General features: G+C 37.7%; 1 protein-coding gene across 1 annotated transcript in view; it reads left to right on the top strand.

The window, feature by feature from the left end:
- KDTA (KDO transferase A) overlaps window positions 1-20,222 on the top strand; it is a 43,352-nt gene extending 23,130 nt beyond the window's left edge. Inside the window, exons 8-13 of the mRNA XM_090007584.1 lie at window positions 8,837-8,950; window positions 9,104-9,201; window positions 18,556-18,646; window positions 18,946-19,065; window positions 19,162-19,232; window positions 19,884-20,222. Of these exons, the coding sequence (XP_089863710.1) occupies window positions 8,837-8,950; window positions 9,104-9,201; window positions 18,556-18,646; window positions 18,946-19,065; window positions 19,162-19,232; window positions 19,884-20,069 (680 nt within the window). The 3' untranslated portion in view covers window positions 20,070-20,222. The remainder of the gene's footprint in view (window positions 1-8,836; window positions 8,951-9,103; window positions 9,202-18,555; window positions 18,647-18,945; window positions 19,066-19,161; window positions 19,233-19,883) is intronic.
- The last annotated feature ends 6,945 nt before the right edge of the window (window positions 20,223-27,167 follow it).

Genomic DNA, 27,167 nt, shown 5'->3' on the forward strand with positions numbered 1-27,167 from the left:
TTCGGTCTACTCTGTTGTTACATCATCCTCAAGTCCTTTATTGTGGCATAGTCGTCTGGGTCACCTTCCAGTGCCAAAACTTCGTCGTGTCATTCCTCATATACCTCCTTCAGTTTCGTTTCAATGTGAAACATGTCAATTGTGAAAACATTGCAGAAGCTCCTTTCCTTCTAGTCTAAGTCCGTTGAGTCAAAGACTATTTGATCTTCTTCATGTCGATGTATGGGGTCCAAGTAGGATTCCTACTAGGACTCAGTGTCGTTATTATTTGGTCATTGTTGATGACTTCTCAAGGTTATCGTGGGTGTTCCTGTTAAAAGATCGGTCTCAAGGCCCTATCATTCTTAAATCTTTGATTGCTGAAATAAAAACTCAATTTGACGTGTGTGTTAAAATTGTTCGCATTGATAATGCTCTGGAGTTCAAATCCAAAGACTCGCTTCAATTTTATTATGCTAATGGGATTCAACCTCAATTTACATGTCTCCATACATCCCAGCAAAATGGTGTGGCTGAGAGGAAGCATCGACAAATCCTCAATGTCGCTCGGTGTCTAATGATTCAATCCAATATGCCTGCGTCATACTGGGGAGATGCGGTTTTGACTGCTGGCTTTCTTATAAATCGCATGCCTTCAAGTTCTATAGAAGACCAGATCCCAATACAAATTCTCTATCCAGAGGTTCCTCTCTTTCCTATCCCCCCTAAAGTTTTTGGATGTGTGTGTTTTGTGCATAAACTGGGTCTTGATCGAGATAAACTTGCGTCGCAGTCTATTAAATGTGTTTTTCTTGGGTATCCTAAGAATCAAAAAGGATATCGTTGTTATGACCCTATATCCCATAAAGAGTATGTCAGTGCGGACGTTACCTTCTTTGAGTCTATTCCATATTTTTCGAGTGCTACTCCAAGGTTACAGGAGAACCATGGTGATGTCCTCCCTTTGCCAATTCCTCCTTTTCCTTTAGAGTCGTTTCCTCCACAGCCTTTGGCTCCATCCTCTGGTGAGTCTCGCTACCGAAACCCTCCTATAGTATACACTCATAGGTTACCACCATGCCCCCATTATCTTCTTCCCCTGAAGTAAGTATCTCTGAGCATACTGAAGTTTCTGCTCTTGATGATGATCTTCCTATTGCTCTGCGCAAAGCAAAACGACAGTGCACCCTTCATCCCATTTCACAATTTGTTTCAGAAGTTAATCTTGGGGCATCTATGAAGATTTTTTTTCCGGCTCTGTCTGCCTCCTCTGTTCCGCTTTATCACAGTCAAGCTCTATTCGACCCCAAATGGGTGCAGGCTATGTGGGATGAGATGGATGCCCTATGCTCTCGTGGCACTTGGGACTTGGTTGATCCTCCTACTGATGCAGATATTGTTGGCTGCAAATGGGTATATACCATTAAATATAACTCGGATGGGTCAATTGAACGATATAAAGCTCGGTTGGTTGCAAAAGGCTATACTCAGACATATGGTGTTGACTTTTTTGAAAATTTTTCTCCAGTCGCTCGACTTGGCACTATTTTTCTTGTTCTTTCTGTTGCTGTGCACTATGGATGACCTTTGTTTCAGTTGGATGTCAAGAATGCTTTTTTGTATGGAGATTTACATGAAACAGTCTACATGCAACAACCCCCAGGCTTTGAGGTTCAGGGGGAGTGTCAGAAAGTGTGCAAGTTGAAGAAGGCTATCTATGGCCTGAAACAGAGCCCTAGGGCATGGTTTCACAAATTATTTGAGGTAATGTCGGATTTTGGTTTTGTCAGGTCTGCTTCAGACCACTCCTTGTTTATCAAAAAAACTAGTTCTGAAATTGTGGTTATGGTGGTATATATCGATGACATCATATTGATAGGGAGCAGTGCCCAAGATATATCTGCAACAAAGGATCATCTTCAGAAACACTTTGTTACTAAAGATCTTGGTTCCCTATGATATTTTCTGGGTATCGAGGCTGCGAGAAACAAAGAAGGCTTAGTTTTGTCACAAAGAAAGTATGTATTAGATTTATTAAAAGAGACTGGAATGTTAGGAGCGAAGCCTGCTAACATTCCTATGGATCCCAAAATTCATATGTTCGATGATAAGTCTGAATACGTGGATAGTACCAGTTTTAGATTCTTGGTGGGTAAGTTGTTATATGTGATGGTCACTAGACCTGACATCTCATTAGCTGTCAGTAAAATCAGTCAGTTCATGGATAAACCTACCAAAGTTCACTGGGATGCAGCTATGATGGTTCTTAGGTATTTAAAGTCATCTCCTGGTAAAGTACTGTTGTTTAAACAAAATTCTTTCTTGGACGTTGTTGCTTACACTGACGCAGATTATGCGGGATCTATTGAAGACAAAAAGTCAACAACTGGATTCTGTGTTTTTGTGGGAGGAAATCTAGTTACTTGGAGGAGTAAGAAACAAACTGTTGTAGCCAGGTCGAGTGCTGAATCTGAATACCGAGCTATGGCTCAGACTACAACTGAGATTATGTGGGTAAAATCAGTTTTGATCGACCTTCAGGTGAAAGTATACCTACCTATTGTGAAAGTATCTCCAACAAAATACTAATATCAAGACCTTAATATTCTTGATATTGAACCCTCCACGAAAGCACAATAAGAACACTTTAGAACACTTGTGCACAAAAAGCACAACCCACAAATAACTCACAAATGCACAAAGGCATAAAATAATGGAATCAATTTATTGAGAACTTGGGCTTTGACTCAAAGCCATGAGAAAATACAAAGGGGAGAACCCCTATTTATAACACCATTAAAGGGGCCTTGGAGGGGCTCCACCCATAGTCGTTGGAGCCCCTCCAACGGTCACAAATGTGACCGTTGGAGAGGGCCCAACGACTATGTTGGTGGCCCCCCCAAGGTACCTTTTTGGTACATACAAAAAGAAAATAAAAAAGAACAAAAGGAAAAATAAAAATAAAACAATTACAATCACATCCGAAAAGTGGATGTGCGCAAAAATAGGGAAAAGACTAAACTACCCTTATAACAAAACAAATAGAAATATATATTTTATATATATATTTGAGTAGATACATATACATATATATTAATATATGTATATGTATTACCATATATATATAAAATATATATATTACATTATATGATTATGTACATAATTTAACACCCCCCCTCAAACTTAGGGCAGGATGACCGAGAGTTTGCTAAGAAGGAAGTTGAAGCGCGGAGCACACAAGGCTTTAGTGAAGAAGTCCGCCAACTGATACTCGGACGTGACATATGGAAGGTCAATGATTCCTTGGAGATATGCCTCCCGAACATAGTGACAGTCCATCTCGATATGTTTAGTCCTCTCATGAAAAGTGTGATTTTTTGCAATATAAATCGCACTTTTGTTGTCACAGCAAAGCTTGGTAGGCCCTTCAATTTTGATTCCCATATCTTCCAGCAACTGATGAATCCAAACAATTTCCATGGTAGTAGTCGCCATGACACGATATTCAGCTTCAGTTGATGATAGAGATACCTTTTGCTGCTTCTTGCATCTCCATGAGATCAAAGAATCTCCTAAGAATACACAAAAACCAGTGGTGGAGTGACGGTTATTTGGGTCACCTCCCCAATCAGAGTCAGTATAAGCAATTAATTTTAACTCAGAACAGGAAGACAGAAAAACTCCCTTATTAATAGTATGCTTTAGGTATCTCACGACACGCAAGATAGCACCCATGTGAACAGAAGTTGGTGCATGCTGAAACTGACTTGCCGTATGCACCGCATGTGAGATATCTGGTCTGGTGATACTTAGATACATCAACGAGCCTACTAGTTGCCTGTAGGGAGTAGGATCGGAGAGAGGAACACCATCATCAATCTTCATTTTTGCTCCTACTATAGCAGGAGTTTCACAAACTTTATCATCTGTAATACCTGACCTGTCAATAATCTCAGATGCAAGCTTAGTTTGAGTCAAAAAATACCCTCTATGAGAGTATGCAACCTCAATACCCAAAAAATAAGTTAAGAAACCCAAATCAGACATTTCAAACTTATCCTTTAATATGGACTTTATGCTTTTAATCCCTTTAGAATCACTCCCAGTAATAAGCATGTCATCCACATATAGCAACAAAATAACAATCCCTGCATTAGACTTTCTAACAAACAAGGCAGTATCAGTAAAGCATGATGAAAAACCATTATCTAACATCACAGAGTTAAACCTATCATACCAAGCTTTGGGAGCTTGTTTTAAACCATACAATGCTTTCCGAAGACGAAGCACTTTCCCTTTAGGATACTCCATTCCAGGAGGAGCATCCATATATACTTCTTCGTTTAGATCTCCGTTTAAAAACGCATTCTTAACATCCATCTGATAGATGTTCCATTTGTTTATTGAAGCAACAGTTATAAGACATCGGACGGTGACCATTCGAGCAACGGGGGCAAAAGTCTCCTCATAATCAATCCCATATTTTTGACCATACCCTTTAGCAACTAAGCGGGCCTTATATCTCTCAAGAGACCCATCACTCTTAGTTTTGACTTTAAACACCCATTTACACCCTATTGCTTTCTTATCTTTAGGAAGGTCTTGAACCTCCCAGGTTTTTGCTTTCTTTAGGGCTTCAAGTTCATTGTTCATAGCAACTATCCATTCTGGGTATTTTCGTGCTTCCTCAAAATCCCTAGGTTCTATGTACGAGTGAATGGCGCTTAGACAGGCCCTATATTTTGGTGAAAAAGACTCATATGAGATGAACCTAGAAGGGGGTTTTCTTGATCTTTCGGTCCTACGAAGATTTCCTTCACTTGAAGGGGTAGACTCACTATCATATCTTTCGAGGGCACTTCTAAAAGTACTCCTATCTCTATGAGAGTAGGTTATCGGATCTCTTTGTGGTTCTTCATTAATGGTTTGATCAGTATGAGTTTCAACATTTTGATTGGTTTCATCATCGCTAGTATCATCATCTTCAGTTAATAAATCAAACAGAAAGGAATAATCAATATTCTCATCATTAGTTTCAAGTTTTTCGAAACCACTAACATTTTCCAAGAAGCTTACATTTCTGGAAACATAAAGTTTATCACTCTTAACATCATAACAGCGAAAACCTTTATGAGTTTCAGAGTAACCAAGAAAGGCACAAGGAATGGCCTTAGGAGAGAGTTTGTCATTTTTATTAGTAAGGACAAAACATTTACATCCAAAAACCCTTAATCTGCTATAATCAGGTTCTTTTTCGTATAATTTTTCAAACGGGGAAATCTTGTTCCAGTTTTTAGATGGAAGTCTATTTATGAGATAGACAGAGGTAAGAGCGGCCTCCGCCCAGAGTTTTTTCGGTATATTTTGAGAGATGAGCAAAGTTCTTGTGGTTTCAATAATATGCCTATGTTTTCGTTCAGCCAACCCATTTTGTTGGGGGGTTTTGGGACAAGACTTTTGATGAAGAATTCCATAGTTTTCAAGATAGCTTTTAAATTCATTGGAAAGGTATTCGCCACCCGAATCGGTTCTAAGAATTTTCAAATTTCCATTGAATTGATTTAAAACCATCATATGAAATGTTTTGAAAGTTGAAAAAACTTCATATTTATGTTTAAGAAAATATATCCAACTAAACCTAGTGAAATCATCCACAAAGATAACATAGTACGAAAAACCTCCCTTGGATATCACCGGAGCGGGACCCCATACATCGGAGTGAACGATTTCAAAAGGTTTTGTTGTAAACATGGATCTTTGAGGAAAAGGAAGACTTCTCATTTTTCCAAGAATACATTCATTACAAACAAAATTTTCATTACAAAGATGCTTAATAAAAGGCAAATAAGAGATCTTAACAATGTTGGGATGACCCAATCTCTTATGCCATACATGAATATCTTTGTTTTGAGCAACATTACAAAATTGATTCTTGGGAATTTTAAGAAAATCAACATAGTAGAGGTCTCCTCTTCTAGAGCCTTCCCCAATCAATTTCCCGGACTGGCGATCCTGTATCCAACATTTATTAGAAGAAAACTTTATATCGCAACCATAGTCCGAGAGTTGAGAAACAAAAAGTAAATTTAAGTTTAGTTTTGGAATAAGACGAATTTTTGGGATAAAAAAATCTTGTTTTTCAAAATTGCCCATTCCTTTAATTTCAAGAGGGGTTCCATCCGCGGTTGAGACAAAAGATGGAAGGCGATTTTCAGAATAATTAGAAAGGTAACAATGACTTGGAGTCATATGAAACGAAGCACCAGAATCAAGTAGCCAAGATGTCTTACCAAGAGAGGAAGAAGATGACATGGTGGCTCCAGAAGTGCCTCCTTTGAGAAGAGGTTGAAGAGCATCCATAATTTGATGAAGCGAGAGAGGTTCATTTGATGTTGAAGGCCGTTCCTCCGATTGGGATGCTAAAGCCGCGGCGAGGAATTTCTTCCATTTAGGACAATTGGGTTTGATATGTCCCGGTTCTTTGCAAAAATGGCAAGTTAGTTTGCTATAATCCCTCTTGCCATACCGATCACTTTGCCCTTGATTTTTGAAATGGGGCGGTTTGTAGGTCTTCAAATTATTACCGGGTCTCGACACGGCATTGACCACTTCATAGTCATTTGGAGAAGGTGTAGCAAGAATGCTTGGGTTATTTTTACTAATCCCCATACGTGTTTCCTCACCACTTAACTTGGTGATGACATCTTCAATAGATGGGGAGGTAAAAGCCGATAGAAGGGAGGACCGAATTTGCTCAAATTCGGGTCTAAGACCATTCAAGAAGTTGAAGAAACGATCTTCCTCAAGTTGTTTGTGCCTTAACTCAATAGCTTCTCCACTCCATTTTGGTTCGAGCATGGCAAGCTCGTCCCAAATAGATGATAATTCGGCAAAATATTCCCGAATAGATAAATCATTTTGTTGGAGAGTCAAGGCTTTCTTTTGGAGGTAGTATTTGTGAGACAAGTCTCTTGACGGATACATTTTTTCAAGGTATAACCAAGCTTCGGAAGCCCTTTTAAATTTGATGATGTTGGCATTGATCTTGGTTTCAACGGACGAAAAAATCCAAGACAATATTTTTAAGTTCTTCATTTCCCACTCATCATGCCTTTTGGAATATTCTTCTAAGGCCTTTTGTCTATCTTCTCCTTCAAGAATTTTGATTTCCCCTTTCTCTATAATAGAAAGCTTTGGTTCGGGTTCTGATATGGATCCTTGAACATAACCCCAAAGACCTTTCCCTTTGATGTGGGCTTCCATGTTGCCGGCCCAAACATGGTAGTTTGAACCACTAAGTTTAAAACCAAGGGAGAAGTGGGAGTCTTTTTCACCCATTATGGAGAAGAGAAGATGAAAATAAAGCGTACCTTGCCGGATTTTCAACCTTTCTTTGACAAAAGTTGCTTCTAAAATATTGCCCGGAGCAAATGCTTTACTCAAAAACTTCACTAGCTTGAGGGCACGATTTTCGAGGTGCTTCACAAGAGGCGAGATATACGATCTCCTTTCTTCCAACCTGGCTCTGATACCATGTGAAAGTATCTCCAACAAGATACTAATATCAAGACCTTAATATTCTTGATATTGAACCCTCCACGAAAGCACAATAAGAACACTTTAGAACACTTGTGCACAAAAAGCACAACCCACAAATAACTCACAAATGCACAAAGGCATAAAATAATGGAATCAATTTATTGAGAACTTGGGCTTTGACTCAAAGCCATGAGAAAATACAAAGGGGAGAACCCCTATTTATAACACCATTAAAGGGGCCTTGGAGGGGCTCCACCCATAGTCGTTGGAGCCCCTCCAACGGTCACAAATGTGACCGTTGGAGAGGGCCCAACGACTATGTTGGTGGCCCCCCCCAAGGTACCTTTTTGGTACATACAAAAAGAAAATAAAAAAGAACAAAAGGAAAAATAAAAATAAAACAATTACAATCACATCCGAAAAGTGGATGTGCGCAAAAATAGGGAAAAGACTAAACTACCCTTATAACAAAACAAATATAAATATATATTTTATATATATATTTGAGTAGATACATATACATATATATTAATATATGTATATGTATTACCATATATATATAAAATATATATATTACATTATATGATTATGTACATAATTTAACACCTATGTTGATGGTGTGTGACAATAGGGCTGCTACATATATTGCAAACAATCCAGTCTTTCATGAAAGGACTAAACATATTGAAGTTGACTGTCACTATGTACGTGACTTGGTTCATGCTGGTTATATTTGCACAGATCATGTATCTTCCGAAGATCAAGTAGTTGATGTTTTTACCAAGGCACTCACGAGGCCTAATTTCTCTCATTGTTGTGACAAGCTGAGCATGATTGATATCTATGCTCCAGCTTGAGGGGGAGTGTTAAGATTAGTCGTCTGAATTATGTTTTATTCTTAAAATGTTCCTTTTTGATATTTAATATACAAATGAGGGACCCATATGTAATTTCTCTTTAGGCTAACCTCTATTTAAGCTAGAGGATAGTAGCCCTAATGAAAAAAACAATTTTCCCTCTCTCTCTCTCTCTCTGTTCTTGAGTGCTCCATGAACTGTCGCAACAATTGTGTTATGTTGCAAGATTCAATTACAGAATTTCTTATCCAGCCTTGGTAGTTTTACGCAATGCATGATCTTACTTTGTTTTGTTTGTCTTTCATTAAGTAGATACTGATCTTTTCTAAGTATCCCATGATTAAGGAATTCATGACAACTTTCCATATGTTATGGTGCTAATACTTGTCTTAAGGCATATACTTGCGGTATCTCATGTGCTGTCTTTTACATTAAAACATCTGTTCTTTTACTTCTAACAGTAGGGGATGTTGATGTCCCCTCCCAGCAGAATGTGAACATGGAAGATCTACGGTCACATCTTGCTTCTAGGCAGGTTTGGATGGCTTCCTCTATTCATAAAGGTGAAGAAGCAGGTCAGCAGCATTAGCGAGTCTTTCAATTAAAACTAGATTTACCCATGTCATAGTATATGACAGTTTTCTGGGTAGTGCTAGCTATGCCATATATCGCTGCTTTTTCAGTCTGTTATATGATTGATTTAAGGTCTAATAATTAAAGATATGCAGTTATCTTATGGGTTCACAAGGAACTAGCACAAACATATTCTAGCTTGCTCACTATTGTCGTTCCTCGACACCCACAGCGAGGGAAGGAGATTGCTCAAGTAAGTTCTGAATAGTGCATCAGTTGATGGTTATTTTATCTTTCTGATGTGGTGCATAGATTGTCATTTCTCCAGCTACTTTCATTTTTTCTGGTCTGTACAGTTTCATTTGAACAATAAACAGAAGGTAGATTCTTTATGCTCAAAGATTATTTAGTGAAAGAAGTTAATCCCTGAAGAAGACAATTACTTTGGCGCTTTATGCCACTTTGTTTTGTTTTTTTTCTCATTTCTTCTTGGCTATTTTCTACATGATAACTTGATTATCCTCAATTGTTCAACTTTTATGTGTAAGGATTTTTTTTACTACACTTGTTGCCTTTCTATGAAATTTTCAAACTATTATTAAAGCTTGGGATAGGAGTAACAGACAATGGAGGGGATGTTTCACACATAACTCTCACTAGTAGCTGGCATATAGAATATGGGCCTCCATTTTGAGGCCCATCTCAACCAAAACTGGGCTTAGGATAGGCCCAGGCCTGCCTGGTGTAGGCCAGGATGTTGGTTATTGGCCTGGCCTGTTGATGGCTTGGGTTTGACTGGCCCTGGCTCATTAATGAGCCAGTTGGTCTTTTACAAGAAACTGGGCTTGGCCAGCTTGTTGCCAATCTCTACATGCTTATCATGTTAGGCAAAGGTACAGGTCTGGGTACGTGGTATGACACCGGAATTTCTGAAATGATGGGTACGGGAGTACGTCTATATATATATATATACAGTAACGCGTAAATTCCAAACCATTTATCTCTGAGACCCCTTTAAAAAACATATTTACATATGTTTTTACTTAATCTAAATGCGTAAATGTGATCTCTATGTTTTATTTAGTAGAAAACATGTATTGATTTAAACAATTTTCATGTTTAGATGTATTTTTAGCTGAACAAAAAAATCAACGGTTCATATTACATTAAAAACTTGATTAACTAAAAATCAAGAATTCTTGTTAAATTGATTTGATCCAAAGCATGGTTCTTAGTGAATAACCAATGATAAATCCATCTGCATATTTGGATTTAAGCATTAAACACATGCAAGTGCATTTTTTAAAAGGGTCCCTGATGGTGTGGGAGATAAATGGTCTAGAGCTTACACATTACTCTCTCTCTATATATATATTGTTAGAAATCTCCTTGAAAAGGTGAGACCAAAGCTTGGAGTCGCACAACAATGGCACTTTCTTAAAAGCGACAGCTACCCCACCGGTGTTGAACTCAAGTGCAATAGGGTTGAACACAACTTCGCCTGTGGGATACAACCAAGCTTGCACCTTACGTGCAATACCAACCACTCCTAGTCACCATGACACGGCTACCTTGAACAACTTTGAAGATAAAGTAGAGAAATAGAGAGTGGGAAGAGAGATAACGTGAAGGAGAGGAAAACATAAGCTTGTTGTTCTCATGACCTGAGGTAACTGGGGTTTATATAAGCCTCAACAGATTGGTTCAAAGGACCGTTTTCATGGGCTCATAAAGGCCAAACTGGTAGCATGCACTCGTTAATGCTCAAACAGGTAACATTCACCCATTTAAGGCCTCAAATGGCCACCCAAACGAGCTTCATGCACCCACTCGCCTTTCTAATGTGCCAAAGACGTTGAGGCTAGCCTTTAAGGCTAGGTGTCGCTTCCAAGATAGGTAAAAAATGACCTCAAAATTATCTAAAAGGAGTGATAAAAAGGTTGGTCAAAGTTCAAAGCCAAATCCAACTCCAAATCCAAATTCAAATCTAACGCCAAAGCCAAAGCTAAAGCCAAAGCTAAGTCAAAGTCCAAAGTCCAAATTTCAAAGTTCAAAGTTCAATTGACAAGCTCCTTGAGGGCCTTGCCCTCTAAGTCAACTCTACACATTTTAAACCCAATCAGCTTCTAAACAATGTTCAATATGAGACTAAATATATTTCATAAAGTATATTTTTCTTCCAAAATCTATTTCTCAAAAAACTAGTCTAAGAGAGTGTTATTTGTCCAAAGTGCTTAGCTAAAGAAACTATAAATTTTGATCCAAACAGCAACAATCCCTCACGTGGGTCAAAATTATAACAGGGAAAACATGAAGTTGTTCATGAAAGTCATATGCATAAATGAAGGTACCTTTTGAGTTTGAACCTTTACTTAGTGTGTACAAGATTTATACAGACTTAGAAGCTAAGTAGCTAAGCTTTGAACTTAGTCCTTATTGTGGATTTCCTAGGCCTATTCACCCACACATTCCTTTCAGGTAACCATATGTGTCATCACTATATAAATATTGTATATATTTAGGGTCATATGCAATATCCCACTTCATGAGTGCTCTAGAGATAACCTAAATCTCACAGAAGGCGACCCACACTTTCATACTCATATAGGTGAGTTTGTCAAAAGTGAAAACTTGTTTTAACCATTTTAGCCAATTTGGCCTACAAATCTCATTAAGAGTCGTGCCACTCATCCTCGTATCACAAGTTTTTTGAGCACTTACATCAGAATGGGACATGAATATACTCTCTATCTTCATATATACTTTAGTGTTCACTTCACCCAATTGCTCCAAGCACTTGTTCTTCCCATTGAATCAAGAACTCAGTCGACTCGAGTCACTTGGTTGGGTTTCTATCATGGCTAATTTTTTTAGTAGGTTTTAAGCTCATTCTCTCATATGTATTTTTAATGATTTTTAATAAAAGGCCTTCTGTAAGTGGATTTGCCAAATTTTAGCAAGATTTCACATATTCTACTGAAATTACTCCTTGCTTGAGTAAATTGTCTGCTTTATATATAACAACTTGACTATCACAGTAAATCGCTACAAGGAGCAAAGGTTTGCTACCCAATGAAATCTCAATCAGGAGATTCCTCAACCATTTGGTTTCCATACTAGCAAATGTTAGTGCCTAAGCTTAGCCTATGATGGTTTGCTTCTTGGATGCTCAAGATATTGCCCCAGATCTAAGGGTAAAGACCCGTCTACTTATAGATATGGAATCATCCTTAATCGAATTCCAATTTGCATTCCTTGTAATGAAACAAGGAATAGATGTGCATACATACACACACAAATCCATTAATGGACATACACAAACCACTAAGGGCTATGAAGCAACCCTCAAGAGCACACACAAGCCACTAAAGGGCCACACTCACAAGGGTAAAAGAATATCATTTTATTCACCCTTAAAATGCTCAAGAGAAGCATAATAGTGGGGAGTGGGTCTGCCCCATATATATATATATATATATATATATATATATATATATATATATATATATTACAAGAGAGAGAGAGAGAGAGAGAGAGAGAGAGTTGTTGGGGCTAGTCCCAATGGCTAGCAATAAAAACAATTATGCCTTTATAAAAAGGAGCAAAATACAAAAATACAAAATAAAAAAAATAACAAAATACATAATATCCTAAAATACATTCTAATATATATATATATATATATATATATATATATATATATATATATATATATATATATATATATATATATATATATATATATATATATATATATATATATATATATAACACCCCCCTCAAACTGATGGTGAGATCACCAAAAGTTTACAAAAGAGAAAAAAAAACAAGGTGCGACCGTGCGAGCAATGCTTTGGTGAAGAAGTCTGCAAGTTGTTATTCAAATGTTAGATAAGGAAGCTCAATACTGCCTCTGAGAAATTCTTCGCGAATATAGTGACAATCCATCTCTGTGTGCTTTGTGCACTCATGGAAGGTGTGATTATTGGTGATGCAGATGACACTCTTGTAGTTGCAACGCGTCCACGTCCTTCAAAAGACTTCTCAACCAAACAACCTTCGAGGTAGTAGTTTCCATTGTTGGTACTCGGCTTCGGTGGAAGAGAGCGACACATTTTGTTGCTTCTTGTACCTTCAAGAGATAAGAGAGTAAAAAAATACAATAACCTATAGTAAAAATACGATCGTTAGGATTGCCTCCCCAATCTAAATCAATATAAGCAATTAAATTTAGACAAGAAGAAGAGAGGAATAATCCTTTAGTTAAAATGCCCTTGATGTATCAGATGATCTGCATGACTGCACTCATATAAACTGAAGTGGGTGCATGCTGAAACTGACCGACGCTTTAACGACCCCAACTTCAGAGACCCGAGGCCTTTACAATTACAACATATCCACAACTATAAGGGATCTTATACTCATCTTTCAAACCAACCCAACTTTGTTTATTAAAGTGGATATAGTCTGCGACATAAGCAAATAAAATATAAATAAAGCAGAAAGAAGAGCCACATTGTCCTAAGAAAAGTCTGTCAATCGGTCGCATAACTCTCATAGCTTCTCGCAAAGCAAATCACCTCACTGGACCTCTGAAGCTACGAAAAACACAAAAGTAGGGGTTTCAGAATCCAAAGATTTCTGTATATAAATATCTCTAATAAAACAAATAAGTAAAAAAAAACATAAATAAGATTCATACAATATTTTAGAGGGATGTAATTATGACAAATTTATAATTAAAGTAATTATTTAAGCAACAAGAAACAAGTGTTAAACAAGACAGAAACAATTATTATCAATAGGGGACACCAATTATGCAATAAAGACATTTAACATGCATTAGTGAACAAACATCATGCATTCATCAGTGTATAACAATTAAGAGAACAAGTAAATTTGCATGATCTAATGCATAACAGGAATATGCATGATTTCTATGCACATGCATGAATAAATTATTATCTTTTATCAAAGTTTTCTTTTCATATGCATATTCCTATTAAATGCACACAATTTAAGTTTCTTTTTTTATTACCGTTGCCCGCGGATACTCTAAATGGGTAAAATTTTATGAGGTTAAGTTAGGTCTCCAGGGTAACTTAGAACAAAAGTTATATTTTATTACTGAGTTTCAAACTTTGCCTTCGACCGAAACAACCTTCGAAACATTAGACCTCCATATATAATGTCGGGACACTAGGGACCTCTACATCTACAAGTGCCACTTGTGTCTACACACCACCCCAGGTAAAATGGTGGATTCTCTCTAAAACCGTGGCAATGAGAAGAACCTCAATATCGGGTTCAGGGCTATGTCACATGGGTGCGGGTGTGGGGGTGAGACAAATATATATATATATATATATATATATATATATTATATATAAAAAGTTCAAAAGTTGGACATAAATGACCCTGGGTGCGTTGACTGCACCCAGGGTCAGGTTGACCGCATCGGGTGCGGGTGCAGGTGCAACGCAAGTGTGGCACCTAGTTGGAGAGTCCCTGTGACATATTAAGGAATGTTTGATATCTATGATATGACTTATGACATTTATGGAATGAAGATGGAAAATCAACATTTCACAACTTGAGTGATAGAAGAATCTAATGCCTACACAATGGAAGTGTTTGGGCATAAGTAGACTGAGGATCAATCTTTTGATATTTTCTTTGTTGTGTGGATACATTAATATGACGCAAAATATGGTTATTTCATGGGCTTATCCCATTAAGAATCTCATAATGGTATGGATACGAATATAGCATGAGTAAGCATGAATCTTATGGTGTAGCTTGTTTGCCTGAAACTGTTACATGATTGTGATGAGATTGAATTGGCAAGAATGTGCATTCTCCATGTTTCTAGTCTGAATTCTTTTCAACCCTCTTCACGAATGCTAATACAAAACACAAACTTTTTATTGCACTTCTTGTTAATTGTAGCAAATGATATCGATAAGTGGTATTTCCTTTTGACTCTCAAAAACTTTTTATTGCATTTCTCTCAATTTTTTTTATGTTTGAAAATTGGATGAAAATGACCCTGGGTGCGGTCAACGCACCCAGGGTCGTGTTGACCGCACCGGGTGCCGCACCCGCAAGCGCACCCGCATCCCATCTACGTGGGTGTGGCACCTACTTTGCGGAATCCGTGTGACTTAAGTTCAGGGGTAACAACAACGTACACAGAGTTTTAGTATCCTCATAGTTCCCCAAAACCGCAACTCTAAGAATCTCATTTTAAATATGAGATATCTCAGAACGCATATTACACTGTTTTCTTTCTTTATCTTGTTATTAATACTCATCCATTAATTTGCAATTCAACACGCAAAATTAATAACACAAGTTCGTATATCCAAATGTGAGGCTCATCACGGGACCACAACCCATGAAAAACATAGAATAATGCAATATAGTGAAACAATATCAATGTGACTTTTGCGATGCATTAAAACAAGTAAAGAAAGAACAATCAAAGCTTAAGACTCATACAACCCATAATGATCCATTATTCGACCATTGATGCATCATGTGCAAAAATCATAACAACTTGCCATATATGCAATGATGTCACATGCTTTTAAATGCACATTCATATATGTCAATTTAACAATGTACATGATCTACAACATTCATATGCATGTGTTCACAATCTCTTGCCATTTACATGCTTTTATTCATAAGTCATTTCAATTAGAACATGTGAACATTCATGCATTTACGTACATGCGAAAAACACATCAATTTCATGTATGCACATGCGCTTGAAACAAATTCTGAAATAACATATTGCTAAAACATGTCATATCAAGTCAAAACATGCGAAAATTTTCATTCTTAGCATGTATTAGAATCGAATTACATACACTTAACAAAATCTGGAAGTTTACATGCATATTAAATTTCGAATTCCAGATTTAAGCAAACACAAGGTGTTAAAGTAAATTTTGAAGTAGGCTGATGGCGCCTAGCCGACCCTGTCGGCTGGGGTTCAGCCCCGACCCAGCTGAACCCAAACAGCCCCGACCCTGTCACAACCATCAAGGATTTTTTTTTAAACTTTTTAATTTGTTTTTTTTTTGAAGGGCACCCACCTGGCCCGACAGGTCTGGCAAACAGGCCTGTCAGCACCTGTTTCGGTGCTGTCCAGATCTGGCCCCATCCACTGAGTTGGCTTAAAAACAACTCTTTAAGACCTTTTTTTTTCCTTTTGTATTAAAAATAGTCTAGTACCCAGCTGACCCTGTCGGCGGGGGCTCGGCTCCAGCCCAGCCGACTGGGTCGGCTGGGCCTGTCAGGGTACCAGTCTGCCAGCCAGCCCAAACCACCCAAAAAAAAGTTGGTTGTTTTTGCTTTTTTTTCACAGATTGCTGCCCAGCCGAGCACCACTTGGCTGGGCCCTGCAACTCAGTAAGGCCTGGTAGACTAGGCCTGACGAGGTTGAGCCATACTGGGGCAGGTCTGGCCGGACCTGGCCAGCCGAGCTGGGCTCAGCTGGTCTGCCGGCCAGACCACAAGGCCCAAACAAATATATATATATATATTTCAAAAACAGAGTATGAACATATGCATATTATACTTAAATGAATAGAAAGTACCATAAATATATGTAGATCTGGACATACATGCATCTACGTGCTTCATGGCTCAAATATGCATACTAGGGCATAATCATATTCATATATGATCACCAAAACAAATCGAAAACACATGCATGCCATTAATATTTAGATTACATTCATATACTTATTCAAGAACACGTGCATATTCAGATTTCTCAACTACAACACCATTATACAGACTTTTACTGAAAAATGCATGCATACACTATTGTCTCATCACACATTTACATGTCTAACAGTCCATAACATGGATCATCCATAGAAATCGATATTCATCAAAAGTAAGCTTTAAAAGAACACTTATACCATAAATAAAAATTCTGTTTTATCATATACAGAAATTTATTCTTTAAAAAAATGAAAGAATAAAAAACACATCCATGGAAGAGGATCTACGAATCTTCCTCCATATGTTTTAGAGTAAACATCCATACTCTTTTTTCATGGATTTCTATCAAAATATTGCATGAAAATCCAATCTATATTCATTTTTCACTTGATTCAAGAAAGAAAACCCGTACCTTAACCGTGAATCGAAAAGAGAATTAGAATAATGGTGAAAAAACACCGGACGATCGGAGAAGACTCCTTCCTTTGCCTCTCTTCTCTCTCTCTCTCTCTTTCCCCTTTTTTCCCTTCTCTTTCTCTTTTTTTTTTTGATGCTTAAATAGGCCAAGAGGAGGTGACACCCCCCCTTCTCCGGCCCCTTCTAGATGGGCTGGAGTTAGAGAGTTTCCTTTTTTTGGGGACTCACACCCTTATTTCCAAAAATTTTGAAATTCTTTTAAGTCGACTTTTCAAAGTTTCCAATTTTTAAAAGTCTTTCCAAAACTCTTAAGTCTTTTTAAGCCTATATAAGGACTCTATCAAGGAGTCCTAAACAATCATAAAAATTAAATTTCATAATTAATTATTTAATTAATTACTAAATAATTAATAATTATCCAGAAGCTTCCAAAAGTTGCCATAATAACTTGGGAGACTTTTTAATATTACTTCACTTCAATTTAAAGCTATTTAATGAATTTAAAGTTGAAAATTCGATGGATATGGATTCAGATCCAATATCCAAACCCATCTCAAAAAATCCAAATGGGTCTTGAGCTAGATCAAATCCAGATTAATATGGGTCTTGGATAGAGTTTAAATTCATATTAATTTGGATCAAATCCATTAGATCCAATCTGATCCAAATCGGGATCCGAACCGATAAGCTGCTCCTTTTTTTGAAAAACGTGATTGTCGGGCCAACCGTAGCTTGAATTCGGAAAAGTAAAATACTGTTATGCTCAGAAATTTGAGACGCATCCAACGATATATAACTCGAATTTCGCTTCTAAAATTTGTTCAAAAATAACCTGAATTTCGCTCGAATTTAAAGGTTGAAAATAAAACTCTTCTTCACGTTTTAAGTGGCTCGATAAGGCCTTGACTATGAGACCTGGGCCAAGCCCAGAATCAAAGGCATCGGCCTAAAATCGAGAATCTACCGATTTTTCTTCTAAACTTTCTTCAAGGGCAATTGAATGTATTTTCTTAGGATACGGCGAAAAACAAAAAGGTGACCGCTGTTTTGACCTATTAAATAACAAACTTTATATCTCAAAAGACATCAAAGGCCTAAAACATGTTAAATAAATATAAGTTATATAACTAACAATTCATGATAAAAAAAAGTATATAGTTAACTTTGGACTCATTTGATTCTGAGTGTTAACTACACATTCATTGGATCATTAAATGGATAAAATGCGTTGAATTAAATCCAAAACTCAGTAGACCCATACCTAAAGTACTCAAGTACTAGTTTGGGTACGCTATGGGTACGAAGGGCTGGTAGAAGTACATGTTACATAGCAAATAAACTATTTAGAAGCACATCTTACCAATGTATGATTTTCATGTGTTAATTGATTTTTTCAGTTTGAATGACCCAAGCTTTGCATATTCTGTAATTAACAGGCGTTCACGTGTAGGTACTGCAGAGGGAAGGCATGAATGTTGTGTTGCGGTCTCAAAGTAAAGTTGTTCTTCCTAGCACAAACTTTTATGTGGTCGACACTTTAGGTTGGTGGCTCTCTGAATTTGAATATCATGTAAAAACTGTTTTTATCTTTTCGCACCATTGGCATGATTCCTTTAATTTTTGCTGTTCTCTGATACTTTGTAGATGACAAAAATCTCGTGCTAACAAGTATACCAAATGAACAAGATCATGCTTTACATAATACTATGAAACAGGCATCTTAATTTCTAAATGGTTGCTAACAAAAGATACCAAGGCAAAGTTTAGAAAATCATGATTTTGTGCGAAGGGATATTTCAATAAAACTCGTTAACAGGTAATTTCCTGACATGATTTACAGGTGAATTGAAAAGCTTGTATAAGTTGACCCCAATTGCTGTGGTAGGAGGTTCGTTCCTCCCAGGAGTATCTGGACATAATATTTCTGAAGCTGCTGCTGCTGGTTGTGCTGTTCTGACTGGTAATGTTTTTGTTTTATGAATGCAACATTCGTCAAAATTAAGGTGATTATGTCTATGTACAATTTTTGTCTCATTGCACTTCAACTTATTTTTAGGTCCCCATGTAGGCCATTTCTCTCAAATGGTACAAGAAATGCAACGATCAGAACCTCTTTCAGTGCAACAGGTGTGGTTCCTTCATTTGCGTTACTTCTATGATGTTGGAAAGGAATATTGACTGTTCCACAATGGTTTTATTTCCTATCCTTCAAGATCTTCTGCTCATGAAAGTTGCAATAATAGTTTTCAACTTGTCAGCAACGATTAAAACCAAGGATAATTAAATGATGGGGGGTTTAATTGGTTGAGACACTTTTTTTTTGTGACGTAATATGCCAATATATTTTTGATGTACTATAAGGATGGCATTTATCCTAACAATGAATATTTGATGATATATCTCCTAGGTTGCTAAAAGGCAAATTCTTGTTTACCAACCACATTGTCTAAGCAAATCAAATTCTCTCTGGATATTGTAATACAGGTGGGGCCTTAAAATGTGTCACGGTCTGTATCACAAACTTTTGGTGACTATTTAAGATTTATTTTCTTTAAGTCACTTTGGTATAATAAGGATAGAAGCGGCATTTAGCATCTTAATGATATTATTCAACGCAATTCTGGATAACTATGGTACGATCATCCTAGCAATCTATCTGATACCAGGCAACAATATTCATGACATTTATTATGACATACAAAAGTATTTATTAACAATGCGGTGTAAGGTGTTTTCTTTCTTCATTAGCTCATTTAAAGTTCTGTACAACTCTTGCAGGTCTCTGGAAAATTTGAACTGCTTGATTCTTTGAGAGAGCTCTTCGGTGATGCTAAAGTCTTAGAGGCAAGGCAAGTGGCCGCCAAAAAAGCAGTTTTTGGACTATCACATGAGGTGGTCCAAAATGTTTGGAACCTCATCGTTATACATGTATTGAAAAATCAGTCATTCAAGGGTGTGATGTAATTTATAGTGAAATAGTTCTTGCATAATGCAGTTAATAAAAGTCCAATTTTATCTACCTAAGATCATAGAAATGAAGTTGAAGCGACCAGGCTACAAGCTAATATGACACAGGTACATCGAAAATGGGCTAGGTGCCTCATGCTCACTCCAACCCTGCATCAGGTAGACGAGGCACCTAGCGCAATACTAAACCCTCGCATTAGTTGTATGTGCAAGTCTCCTTGTGGTGGGATGTTGCAGGTTCAAAACCCAATGGTACGTTGAACAATAACTGGTGGGGTCTGCCTAACCTCAGCTTGCCTTAAAAAAAACAAAAAAAACTATCGCATCAGTTATTTCTGTTCACTCACATACGTACAACTTATAGATTTTCGCAATATAGTAATGCTAACTTTATATTATAGTTTTTTGTTGTAGATTTTGAGTATAACTTTAGAGCAGAAGACAGCTTTCACATTTCCTAGACCATAGTAACAATGGAATCGAACTTGGAAGGCATGATTTTGATATTTTTCTTTTACTGTCAAAAAGAAAAAGAATCCCTTGATATAAGATCGGAAACATCACAAAGGGATGGATATTATTCCTCCAAGTTCCCTCTCTTTTCCTTCTCTTCGCCCTGCCTTGTTTAGTCTCCAATCCATACTTGTCAAGCTTTTTCATTTTTTGCCATCTTCTCCTCTTTCCCCATCATGGCCATCCCTGTATACACTTGTATTTATCATGCCTATTTTTAAGCCTCTGTCTTTGTCCGCCTCCTGTTTTCTCCATCCTTCCACTTATTTCCTCATCTTTTAACTCTCAACAATCTACACCATCTTCCTCATCCACATCCTTAGATTTTCTTGCACTGCCAACATAAGTCTTCCATCGGTTTCTTCTCTTTTTCATTTTCGTGCCATTTGGCAGTCTACGCTCTTCTACATGCTGGGTTCCCATGTTGCCTCTCAGATGTTCCTCAAGCTCACTTCATGCCAATTTCTTGCCAAGTGTTTTGTTAGAATGTATAGCGGTGCTTCTCCAGGTCAATCAAACCCTGGGTTTTTTCTGTGTAGTTAACTCCATTTCTTGGCCCTCATTCTGTTTCTCCAGGATCTTAACCAGCAGATTTGTGGAGGCATTCTTCCTTAGGATATGATGAATTCCTGCATTCTGGCTAGTGCTTTCATCTGGATCAGCTCTCTCTGTTGGAAGCGATGGTCTATTTCACAGGTATGCAAATAAGATGTTGGCATCACTAAATAGGACTAATGATGCTTGATCTGTAAGGAAACAATATATGCATTATTTAGCCACCTTAAGAGAGAACTGCCTGAAACAACTCTTTTCACATAGCTTCTGCCTGCACAAGGGCACAGAGTGCTGATGTTATATTCAAGCTGAAAGTTATAAGCTTCAATGGTAAATAAGAAGCAAATATATCAAAAACTTTTAGTTCTTTTGCAGAAAGACTACAGCAGATGCAGAAACGAGGCTGCTAATTTGAACTGGTAAAACTTAGATAAGAAAAGAGCTGGCTTCCAGCCGTGCAGTTTCCTGATAGGCTAAAACAATTGAAATGATAAAAAAGTATAATTAAGAGGCAAAACAGCATCCTAAGTAAATTAAGGTTTAGGGAACTTAAACCTTCATAACTTCAATATATTCAAAGGACAACCTCCACAGATCAAGGGGGATGGCGTAGTGGGATGGGGCCAGACTGTTTGATAGGCAGCATAAGTTCCAATCCCATGGGCGTCACTCACTGCGTTAGCCGAAGCTTGCTATTCCCTGGGATCGAGGGGTAAGCCCTTGGAGTTTAACACCAACAGGACAGCGACCGTATGTAGGGCAGACTGAGCCAGCACGACTAGGTTTCTGCGCCTGGGGCGGTTTCTCCGAGTAAAATATCAAAAAAAAGGACAACCTCCACAGATTGTTCCCATTTTAACCTGCTTTAGGGTAGATACTTAGTTAGCATAAAATGTTGTAACCTGGTAGCGCAGCGCGGTTAGGTTCCTTTTCTTTTCTGGTTGAGAGTCAAGCTTGGGAATAACCCCATATGATTCTAAGCTGTGTTATGAACTTATGATGGAGTGATCTAACCAGCTCTCTCCTTCAATTGATATGTTAATAAGTAGTTTATAACACTGTTTTCACTCACACATGCATGCACGCAGGCAGATAGAGAATACTGTCATCTGCTCGTACCTTCACCTATCTGCATATGAAACATATCTAACGGTTGTGCCTTCCGGAGGGGGTTCTGACCTCTAGAATGTTGGAAGCCAACCAAACCCTGATGTCGTTGGTGCCCTCGTAGTCATTATGATGGATGTTGTGACGCAACAATGGACTCTCTCATGTCTTCCTAGCTGAAAGCAGGGAGAAGAAACCAAAAAAGAGAGGCATTGCGTTATGCGACTCTCTTGTCATTGATTCCCTGAAAAATCAATTATCATGTCAATTCTTTATATACAATTTCTCGCCATCCGATTCTTCCTCAGACACAAGACCAGCCTCTCACGTCCCCAGGCAAGTTCTTTGAAACTTCAAAAATGTCTTCTGATTGAGAATTTCATTAGTCGCCCACAACAAAATTCTTTATCAATCTCAATCCAACTGCACCCTGGGCTCTTCTTCAGTCCTTTTTCTTTCATCTGCCTCACCATTTTTGCATCTTTCCACCTCCCTGCCTGTGAATAAATATTTGCTAGAAGAATGTAATTTCCTTCGTTCTCTGGCTCCATCTCAAACAACCGATTGGCAGCAGATTCGCCAATGCTGATGTTATTATGAATTAAGGCAGCGCCTAGTAATGCATCCCATACGCGGGGGTATAGCTCCTCCTGCATCTTTCCAATGAATCAGACCGCTTCTTCAAGCATCCCAGCTCTGCCATAGACATCAACCATGCATGCACAATGCTCAACAGTGGGATTTATCCCATACCTAGCCGACATACTTTCAAAAATTCATCGAGCTTCACTCACCAGGCCTGATCGACTACATGCAGTTAGAACTGAGGTCAATGTGATGGAATCATGCTCTGCACCATTGTCCAGCATTGTGCGAAACAGAGCAAAACAGGTATCTGCGTGGCCATGGGCTGCATACCCGGAAATAATTGAAGTCCAGACAAATCAGCTCTTCACTGACGTCCAAGCAAATACTCGGTAGGCTTCTTCCAGACTTCCAGCTTTGTATACATGTCAATCAGTGCAGTAGTCACATAAACATTTTGGTCATGGTTGTTCCGGATAGCGTAGGCATGCATTTCTTTGCCACTGGACAAAGAAGAGAAATATGAACAACTGGGTAGGATGCTAGAAATAGTGACACTGTAATGCCTAAATAATGCGAGATGCATTTCTTGAATCATTTTTGGAACCTCATTATGGCAACCGTTCTGCCCCAAAAATTATGGCATTCCGTGTTCTGACCGAAGGACCCTCATCATCTCTCTGCTCGAAATTCTTCATGGCTTTGTTGCAATATTTATATTGCATGCATCTCAGACTGAGAGCCTTCAGAATGAGGCATGTGCAGCGTAAAGCTCTACCGAGTAGAAAATGCATCAAGTGTAGGAATGTACAGCATATGTTGGCGTGATTAGTGACGTGCAGTGGTAGCATGACATGTGATAGGCAAGAGTATCGTCGTTGGTACAATGGTGTGTGACGACACATACATAGAGCGTTGTTTGGTTAAACAGTGTCAGTGGATAAAAAGATGTCATTGAGAATTTGGTTAAGGACCTCTCCACTTGAATGAGTTTTTTTATGCATAGTGTTTGGATGCACGAGGGTGTGTGTAGGTTAAGGCTAATTATCCCAAGAATCACCATAAGTGGTTCCAACCGAGTATAGTAACTCGGGACTAGGTGAGTGAATGCCTAAGGGCCGACGAACGAGTCTGAGTGATGCTTTTTGCTATGACATGCAATCATCAACGGGTCTTCAGACTGAGGGCCGAAAGACCTTGTCCCTTTAGTGGTGAAGTTGTACTTAGGCGCGCTCATAGAGTTGCGATACGCTCCATGACATGCAAGGCTAAGGCATCCGTGCACTATTTAGAGGTGCTAACCAATATAGGACAACTATGTACGTAAGTGACATAGACCAAGTAGAATGTGCAGTTGGTGATGTGCTTGATCAGCTTTCGCCAGGCAGTTGGGCACGTGGTAGTGCACATGTCCAAAGAAATGATTCATTACATAGAAAAGTATTGGTGTGCGGCTTTTGACCGTTAGGTTAGCCAGAGTGGGACAAATTGACATTAGAGCATAAAGATTTATGGAGACCTTATTGTTCGGTGAATGCGATACTAAATAGGACAAAGATTTATATCAATTGTGCATCAAACTTGCAGGTGGAGTGTGGTGTTTGCCTTGTACATGCAGAGAATGCACGTTAGATTCAACATCTTTAAGATGAGAGATTCAACTGAACTTTTATGTTCTCTCTTAAGATTGTGGGTTAACGGAGTGACCATCTTGAGTAGTATGCTCATTATTTTGGACACTTGAGTATAACAATTCTTGTGTGGACTGTGTGTGAAAAAAGTCGTCGTCTGTGGCTCATCGATTTGGTTTCTACGGAAACGTATTTGCCGACTCTGGATAAGAGTTGCAGCATGTTGGCTTCGGATGTGAGTTGCAACATTAGGTCGTAAGTTGTCCCTTGTATGGACGAGAGACCAGAAAAATGCTTTGAAGAACCACTTTAGGATGATACGCAAGTAAGCATCCCCCACTTTAGGATTAATTTGAACCATTGAAAAATTGCAAGTTGATCTTTTAAAGAAGTTGATATCCCTACGACATGCGTTGGTGGTTGCTCTTTTCTATGAAGACCACGAAGGGCTTGAAATTGCCCTTACTAGGGTAAGAAGATACCTTAGCCATAAGTGTGAAGATGACAAGTTCGTCGTGTGGGCAAAGATGACCCGTTTGTGAAATTTCACTAGAGGGGGGGGGGTGAATAGTGGAATTCGATAAAGATCGATAAAATAAAAATAATCAGGCAATAAGGCACAACACATAAAACACAGAATTTATACTGGTTCGGTCAATACCCAGACCTATATCCAGTCCCCAAGCAAACCACTTGAGCTTTCCACTATAACATCTGAGTCACCGGATAAATAGTACAACACCCTCTTCCTCAGAGGTCTTCTTCTCTCAACAGAGAAGGGGCACACCCTCTTCCACAGAGGTCTTCTTCTCTCAACAGAGAAGGACAACACCCTCTTTCTCAGAGGTCTACTTCTTTCAACAAAGAAGGAATACAGTGAATAACAGAAAGTTACAATACTTCTTATAGAACCTTCAGAATGATATGAATGCACGAATGAAAGGTTCTCAGAATGTTCTGTTTGTCACTCAGAGGATACTCTTTGTCAAAGAGCTGGACTTGACTTTTTCTCTTTTCTTTCTTTTCTTTTTCTCTTTCTTTTTCAAGGCTCTCTTTTCAAATAATGAATAGAATTTTTCTCGTTGTAAGCTCACACATCTATTCCATTCCTCTTCTTGAATAGTTTATTTGAGTGTGTTTATATAGCTTTAAAAAAGTAGTCGTTACATTTTGAAATCGTAGCCTTTTTGAAATGTGAAATGTTATGTCATTTCAAAAACATCTTTTAGAGAAATTCGAGAATGCCTTTTTCCATAAAAGTAAAATATAGGGTACACTTAGTCGTTGTAATATTTTAGGTAATACATATTTTATGTAAAAAGTCTATTTCTTACAATAGTACATTGAACATTGGATTTGTAGTTTTGTCTTTATTCTAATTAATGATTTGAGGTACATAAGTACTTCTTTACCTAAAATGAGTGTAAGTACAATGAGTGCTTTGAGATATTTATTTGTACATAGTCATGTCAAGTGTTTTCTTTATGTTGTGTTTTTCAAAGACTTCAGAGAGAATGAGGACTACAAGAAAGTCGACATTCTTGAGAAGGATATTAACAAGGATTTCTTACATGAGGTATTTAATGCTTGTACAAAGAGAATGATGACTTCAAGTAAGTCGACATTCTATGGTTTTGTAAAAAGGTAACTAGAGTCTTTATCAAACTATTTTATATTTGTTTTCTTTGTATAGTCGATTTTCATGTTTTGTCTTTTACCTATATTTTAAAATTATTTCTTTAAAGGAGATAACTAGAGTCTTTTCAAAACATATTATATTTGCTTTCTTTATGTAGCCGATTTCATGTTTTTGTCTTTTTCCTATATTTAAAAACATTTCTTTAAAGAAGGTAACTAGAGTCTTTTCAAAACATATTTATATTTGTTTTCTTTATGTAGCCGATTTTATGTTTTGTCTTTTTCCTACATTTCTTTTCATGTTGTCTTGTATATGATGTAAGGTACAATTATTACATTTTGAAATCATGTCAAAAATACCTTTTTCATAAATGGTTGTAAGGATGTACAATTATTAGTTTTCAAAAAGGAGCTTTTTGAAACTATCGTATACTTCTATGAATGAGTATGTAATATGCAATATGCATGTTCCTGAAGGTTCTGTTACATATGACTCTAAGAAAGAAAAGAATCTTCATCTTGAGGTAGCCGATCTCTTCAGTTGAACTTTAGGAATGCATGGCTCATCAAGCTTTTTCTTCAAGGAGTATGATTGCACTAGTTGTACTTGAACAAGAAGTCTCCATCCTTTTTGGGTGAGATATCCTTGCATCAAATACTCGTTAGATTTATGGCAAAACATATTCAGTCATAATATAACATTTTTCAAGAGGACATATTATCATATCATATAAAATCAAATACGACAGTGTATCATATTATGTGACATCAAAGCAGAGTTTCTCAACCTTCTCCCCGTTTTTGATGATGACAAAACATGCTCCCCCTCTCAAAAAGACATTATGCATAGAAATAATAATATGATGAAATATTGAAAAATGTTTAAAGAGAGTATTTCTCCAATAATGGAGACAGGTTTTCTCCCCCTTTGTCATAGACAAAAAGGAAGGGATCAGAGTAAGAGAGTTATTACAGACCAAAAGTAATTAAAAGTTATTACAGACCAAAAAAAATAAGTTTATCCCGACTGGAGGGTTCGTAGAGTTTGGTGCAACGAGGCTTGACG

Source organism: Nuphar pumila, chromosome 5 (assembly GCF_984573655.1).
Source record: "Nuphar pumila chromosome 5, dmNupPumi1.hap1.1, whole genome shotgun sequence".
In the NCBI taxonomy this organism is placed as follows: domain Eukaryota; kingdom Viridiplantae; phylum Streptophyta; class Magnoliopsida; order Nymphaeales; family Nymphaeaceae; genus Nuphar; species Nuphar pumila.